Genomic DNA, 7,537 nt, shown 5'->3' with positions numbered 1-7,537 from the left:
CGCAGGTGTGGCCGACGGCTCCCTGCGCCCCGGCCGCCTCGTCTTTGCCCCCGGGTCTGCAGATCTCCCGACGTCGACCTGCCGACAGCTTGCAGGCTCGTCGTTGCTCGCTCTGCAGGAGTTGTAAACAACTCAGTGCATTTTCCCTTAGGAAGGAACTTCGAACCCAAGCGTGGTTTTCTTGACCGGTTATTTTTGGCAACTGATAGCAACCGTAATTTGCCGACAAGGTTGTACAGTCTCTGGAGGAAACCATTTTTGTAGGGAAACCTACAGCCGCTCGAAGTCGCTGCTGGTGGGAATCGTAGACGGTGTTGCGATTCGAATATTTGGAATTTGGATAGGAAAATTTCAGTCCACGTCTCTAGGAATCTACAAGTAATCGGGGCGTGAACATTGACCACATGGATGAATTTAGTCTGAAGCCTTCCTGTTTGTTTCACAACTCGATTGTTTAAACGGGAAACTGTTTATGTTTGTCAGAGGCCAAGCTTAATCTTATGTTACTCTTTTTCCAGATGGTATATTCTTCCTTCTGTGAGCTAAGAGTCAATCACCAACATTCAGGTTAAGGACAAGACTAATGTTTTATTTTAATGCCCTGTAGATCCCTTCCCCGCCTACTCCCCACCCCCAGTGCCAGTAACCTTTCTCCTATATCCTAACAATTCTGTGGCTTTTCCACGCTAGCTGACTTCTCTTTTCTGCCTCTGGGGCTTGTTTTTGCATCTGGTCAGGTATGGTTTTGTTTGGGTGGGGGCCTCCTTTGCTGTATAGCCTGATCCACTGGAGAGATTTAGTTTTAGCCAGTTTTATGGAAGGGTCTGAGAAATCAGCCAAAGACAGCCTATTTAACCAGTCATAGGAGTCGAGAGCAGCTTAATCTAGGAGTATAGGTGCTTTATAACTTAAAAAAAAAAAAAAAGAAGCCTTTGGAGAAATGACCAAACATCTCATTTCAAATGGTAATTCTCAATTTTAACAAGGTTATGCAATTTATATTGATTCTCTGCAAGCCAAAACCTTTCCCAGCTTGTTTCCTTGTGATTGTCTACATGAACTTGAAAGTGTATTGGTAATATTCCTTTGCTTTTTAAAATTGTTTGAAGAAGTTAAGCTTAACTATCAAAGTAAAATGTTTATTCTGTAAAGTTCTCTTTTGTTTAATTAGGTGTTTGGTGACCAATAAATCTGCCTGGTTGAACTGGTGGAATCGAATTAGTAAGTTTGTGTAATAGTCGGCCATTTCTAATTGTAGTGTTAAGATTTGTGTAATGCACTTCGTAAAGGATGAATGAGTTAAGACCTTTTAATAAGGCAGCTCAATGCAGAATCAGAGTTCAGGCCTGACGGCCAGGCTATCTGAGTTCTTTGTACTTAGTGCCTTACAACCAATACCCCAAACCAAACCAGGGACCCTAGACGTGATTCTGACTCACTCTTGAAGACCGTCCTCCCTGAGATGAGCATACTGATTGCTCACAGAGTTGTGAGGATAACTAATAAGGAACTGTAAAATTCCTTACTAGTAAAAGGCATGTTAATAATAATTATGAGCATACATTAAAAGGCCTAGTCAAGAAGTGCTAAGAAATCTGAGGAATTTTAAATTATGGAACATTCTCTGGAGTGTCTCTTAACACTTTGTGACTCCTAGCAGCCCTCTAGGACAGGGTAGCATGGCCCCTGTGGGTTTCTGAGACTAACTCTTTCTGGGAGTAGAAAGCCTCCTTTCTCCAAGTTGGTGTAGCCAGTGTCCATTAAAATTCTGTGTGATTTTAGGACCAAATATTTATCCCTCCACATTATTTAAACCAGAAAACACAACCTCTCGCCCTAGTATATGGGCATTAACACGGACTGTGAACACATACGCAGATGAACCTACTCGATAGTTGTCCTGCTACAAATTCTTTTGGCTGTTTTGCTCTGACATGTATATTTCCTTCTAGGTAGTTGTCTTGGGAACCCCTGCAGAAGAAGATGGTGGTGGCAAAATTGACTTAATTGAAGCAGGGGCTTTTGAAAATCTTGATGTCGTTCTGATGGCCCATCCATCCCAGGAGAATGCTGCTTATCTGCCTGATGTGGCTGAACACGAGTAAGTCGGCAAGTGAGTGATAGCTGCTTGGTGGTGATGAGACCACACAGTACACGCAGCTCCACATCTAGACATTGGACATGTAAAACTGAAGCACAGTGATTTGCCACGGGATGCCACTTGCCAAACCTTTTCATTGAGCTTTATGGCATTTTAAATTGTGTCTATTAAAATAGTACCTGACCAGCATAGGAATACCACACAATATGTTGATATTTATGTTCTGTTTTAGACTCTGAGAGTAGTTTGGTTTCTGGAGAGCAGCTGTCTCTTGGCATGGCAGCTGTGTTGGACTCAAGAAGGAAAAATATTGAATTTATTTCTTTGAGTTTGAGTTCTTTGCAAAGAAGGTAAAGCATTCCTAAGAGAGAAGACTGACCCCGGAAGTCGTGTGTTTTAGTGTGAACTTGGCAGTCTATTCTGTTCTGCCATGCCTGGTACTGAAAACATGTATTTCTCTTTCTCTTCCTCATTCTTTTCCCCTTTCTCTTTGGAACTTAGGAGTATACCTCTCTGAGGTGGTTTGAAATTTTTACACCAGAAAGTTCAACCATAGTAGTTACAGTCCAGTCAGAATGAGCCACTGTACTGCTGCTTCACAAAACTACATTGTCACCTCTGCCTAGCTAGTAGCTACCAGCGATAGCTAACAGTGGGAGCAGAGCCCGCTGTCCCGGCCAACAGCGTTCTGCATTGCAGTCAGTTATCTGGCATGCCTCGGCAGCTCACAGGGCCTGTCTTGAGAGGGTAATCATTTTAATTTCTCTGGTATCTTTGTTCTTATCATAGGACTTTGGTACTGTGACCACAGAAAGAGTCTTTCTACTTTGGTTTTTCAAACCCCAAACCAAACTCACTGCCATCAAGTCAATTCCAAGTCATAGTGACCCTATAGGACAGAGTAGAACTGCCCCCTGAGGGTGTCCAAGGTTATAATCCTTTATGGGAGCAGAAGGCCTCATCTTTGTCCCTTGGAGCAGCTGATAGGTTTGAACCACAGACCTTGTGGTTAGCAGCCCAATGTGTAACCCATCAGAACTCCCTAGAGCAGTGGTTCTCAATCTTCCTAATGCCGGGACCCTTTAATACACTTCCTCATGTTGTGGTGACCCCCAACCATAAAATTATTTTTGTTGCTACTTCATAACTATAATTTTGCTACTGTTATGAATCATAATGTAAATATTTGATATGCAGGATGTGTTTTCATTGTTACAAATTGAACATAATTAAAACATAGTAATTAATCACAAAACAATATGTAATTCTATATTGTGAAAATTTATGTGGTTTCCGATGGTCTTAGGCGACTTGTGAAAGGGTCATTCAATCCCCCAAAGGGTCGTGACCCACAGGTTGAGAACTGCTGCCCTAGAGGTAGGGTCAATTTGACTAATCCCAGAGGCCCTGGGTAGTACAAATAGTTTTAAAGTGTTTGGCTGTTAACCTACCTAAAGGTTGGCAGTTTGTGTCTACTCAGAAGCACATTGGAAAAAAGAATCTGAGAGTCTGTTTGAAAAATCAGTGATTGAAAATCCTATTGAAAAAAAAAATACAGTGATTGAAAATCCTGTGGGGTAGAGATTCTGTTCTGGGTCACCATGAAGTAGAATTGATTCAACGGGACTGTTTGGATTTACTGTAATCCGGCATTTACTACAGTGCTGCTTGTTGTGTGAACTGCAGTAACTTGTCTGCACATTGAAACATGAGAGCTATTGAGCAGAGCTCTTTCTCTGAGGCCACCTTCCTTGTGTCAAGTGCCATGCTACGTAATAAGGGTCAAATGGATGTAAATGGTGTGATTATTACTATAAATGGTGTGCAAACCTAAATTTCAGCCAGGTGAATTATTTTGAATTAATAAAATTAATAATTGGATAATTCTGACTATTTGGATTATTTTCCCCCAATTAACTACTGGGGGGGAGGGATCCATTTTAAAGGATGTTTTATTTCCTAGTATGACTGTGAAATACTATGGAAAAGCATCTCATGCTGCAGCATATCCCTGGGAAGGAGTCAATGCCTTAGACGCTGCTGTGCTCGCCTACAACAACCTGTCTGTGTTAAGACAGCAGATGAAACCAAGCTGGAGAGCTCATGGTACGAATGTCAATCATTGTAATAATAAATGCAAATTGGTATATTTTAATGTAATTTAATTACTCAATATTTCATTACAAAACCCAGGGCTCATTTTATGCAATTTTTTTGACTATTCTCACATTTTAAGACATGTTTTTATAAATTCCTGTCACAGGATACTAGGATGTTTAACCATATGAGGGTAGGAGGTACATAAATTTATGCATAGATTATTATATTACTGGACATAAATTATGCATAGATTATATACACATATGTGGAAGTTATACATAAATGGAATGGCCATCTTTACATATCCGAGATAACAACAGTTTTATGTAAGACTTGGAGGTTTCTTTCTGTATTTTAAGGTTGATTTTCCAATTATCCTCACCATCTCTGCCTGGAAATTATCCCAGAGCTAAATGACATTTAAAATATTCTTGGGATTCTTGAAGTATAAAGTAATTAGAGGATCACCTGTTTATTTTAAGTTTTCTTTTATTTTAATATCAAAAGTTTGTTAAAATGTACAATTATATTAAAGGTTATTGAAATGTCTTTTCCAGAATGCTTAAGATTTACTCTCTCTCTTCTTTTTTTTTTTTGGTAGTTGGTTATGTAAAATTCTTTACAATACAGAATCATAATGTCTTAATATTGGAAATTCCTTAGAATGGAATATCTAGAGACAATTATCCTTTTTTTCTTATTAGCAGAAAGCACCCCTATATGTGGAAACTTACATTGTGTAGCACATTAAAATCTTTGCTCGATATGTTTCTGTGAAGCTGATCCATAAAATTATTTTTCTTCATGTCTGTATTGGCTCTGAAACTTGGTGGGTATATTTAAACTTAAAGAGATGATCTTTGAATTTAATTCCAATAATTTGGTTCTTTTTGTAGGTATCATAAAAAATGGTGGCATAAAGCCCAATATCATTCCCTCTTACTCTGAATTAATCTATTACTTCCGTGCACCGTCAATGAAAGAACTTCAAGTTTTGACCAAAAAGGCAGAATATTGCTTCAGAGCTGCAGCTTTGGCTACTGGGTGCACAGTAAGAACCTTTTTAAGAGTTAATCCAAGTTATAATCAAAAGTATGTAAGTGGGCTGGGATTGTTTATCTTACATTAGATTAAACCCTAACTTGCTGCTTTTTATTTGGCCATGTCTTGAGTATGCAAAATCAGCTGGCTGAGTAGTTTATTATTGTTTTACGTGCGCGCGCACACACAGGCCCTGGTGGTGTGGTGGGTTATTTTGTTGGGTTGATATTAAGTCTTTGAACCCCTAGCAGCTGTGCAGGATAGAGGTGAGGCTTTCTATTTGCATAAAGATTTAGAACCTCAGGAACCCACTCACTGGGGCAGCTCAACTCCGCTGTATCGGGTTGCCAGGAGTCAAAAACCTACTTGACCCGCCGCAGGCTTTCCCAGAGTGTTCCTCTTTACAGACGCAGATAACCTAGTCACTCCCACAGGGCGGTGGTGGGTTTGAACCCCTAACCTCGCAGTGAGCAATCTAATGCCGCACCACAGCCTCATCAGTGTTCATTAATAAGAGGGAATAAAATAAAATGAGGCTTACTATAAGAATTTACTCGAGTCAATTTACTCAATGGCAGTGGATTTGATTTGCTATTATTACTAAATAGGATAACCTCTTTTATCTCTTTGCTAAAGTGATACTGTGTCATGTTTTAATAATGACTATGAAAATATTTATTGTTAAAAAACAGTTTATCTAATAAAGATAGTATAACATAAAAAAACCTACTCGATGTCAATAAGTTGATACACACAGTAGCTATATACACATTATAATATATTTTACTCAGTGCCTGCTGTAGGGAAGACTACCTTGGTATTCTTATGTATACAGTATTAGAATCATTCTGATATTCTTGTGCTACACTGTTTATTTGCAAATTATACCTCTCTTTATTAGAAGTTAGGCTTTTAGAATTGTTCTGTAGAGTTCCTCCACCCATTGCCATCAAGTCAGTTCCAACTCATAGCGACCCCGTACAGGGTTTCAGAGCCTCTAAATCTTCATGGGAGTAGATAGCCTCAACTTTCTGCCATGGATCCGCTGGTGGGCTTGAACCGCTGACCTTGCAGTTAGTCACCTAATGCTTACCCAACAACTCCACCAGTGTTCCTTGAGTTCCTATAAAGGAAACCTTATGGTATAATTAGGCAAACTTATTCTAAAGTTACATATATGTATAATAGTGATACAAATACTTTGGCCTTCCTGAAATAGAAGTCAAACACACTATAGAAGCTTCCCAAGAGGGATTGTTCATTTGAACCATAAAATCAGTAACGTATTTAAGTACCGATCATGCATGAAATACAGTGGGCTAGGGAGCTTCGGGGCTATGCAACACTTGATTCTTGCCCAGACGAACCTGTGGGGTAGTTGGAAAGATAAGATCTCATCTGTGTCTCCCAGCTTCACTGCTTATGTCAACTTTGCAAACACTTCCTATCTATGTGTTTCCCTATTTTCACTTGAAAAATGAGGATAGTAATATAATTTTTCTGTTGACTCTTGGGAGGATTAAATGGGATGTTTGTGAAGATTTCAGGGCCTACCCATAGTAAACCTTTCTAAGTATCACTTTATTTTCCTCTACTCTTATTAAACTGGAACTTCAGCACTCGATGAGATCCGCACCAGCATCCCAGAGTAGCAGTGGTTCTCCGTGAGCACGTGTCAGGTGTCCACAACGTGGTGTGAATCTTAAAGGCTGTACGGGATCAGGAGAGGGAAAGTGGTGCCTGGAGTCCTGTGGGTCTGAATGGAGTTTGGAGATAATGCCTTCCGGTTAGAGAGTGAGGAGACCTCTCAGGAAGTGAACTGAGCAAACGGGATCTTGCTTAAGTTCAGTGCCCTCAAGTCGGCCCTGACTCATGAATGAAACAGTGCCGGGTCCTGCGCCATGCTCGCAACGGTGGTTAGGTTGGAGCCCAGTGTTGCAGCCAGTGTCAGCCCAGCTCCTGGAGGGCTTCCTCGTTCTCGCTGCCCTTCCACTGGATCCAGGAAAGATAGGATGGTCCAGGTGCCTGACGGGCTACAGCAAGCAGGTGGTGCAGTGGTACCTGTGAACGCTGGCACCTGGTTCCGACAGAACGCTGGCAGCTGGGAACCTCTATTTCCCACGAACATGAGCACTAGAAAGGAGTTAAATGGTGCCCTGTACACAGTGGAAAACCTGCAAGACCAGGGGTGGGGTGGAGGGAATCAACCCCAGCAACTAGCAGCTCTCATGGGTTTCACTGTATGATAAATGTAAGAGTCAGGCTACATTCCCAAAGGTAGCAGGTATCGATTCT

General features: G+C 40.8%; 1 protein-coding gene across 1 annotated transcript in view; it reads left to right on the top strand.

The window, feature by feature from the left end:
* Positions 1-66: 66 nt before the first annotated feature.
* Positions 67-7,537, top strand: part of PM20D2 (peptidase M20 domain containing 2) — a 16,695-nt gene continuing 9,224 nt past the window's right edge. The window contains exons 1-3 of the mRNA XM_013004274.3: positions 67-2,101; positions 4,065-4,207; positions 5,098-5,252. Coding sequence (XP_012859728.1) covers positions 2,046-2,101; positions 4,065-4,207; positions 5,098-5,252 — 354 coding nt within the window. The 5' untranslated portion in view covers positions 67-2,045. The remainder of the gene's footprint in view (positions 2,102-4,064; positions 4,208-5,097; positions 5,253-7,537) is intronic.

Source organism: Echinops telfairi, unplaced genomic scaffold, assembly GCF_000313985.2.
Source record: "Echinops telfairi isolate 266 unplaced genomic scaffold, ASM31398v2 ScPeMD7_3533;HRSCAF=4204_0, whole genome shotgun sequence".
Lineage (NCBI taxonomy): Eukaryota > Metazoa > Chordata > Mammalia > Afrosoricida > Tenrecidae > Echinops > Echinops telfairi.
This window is presented reverse-complemented; position numbering and strand designations above follow the sequence as displayed.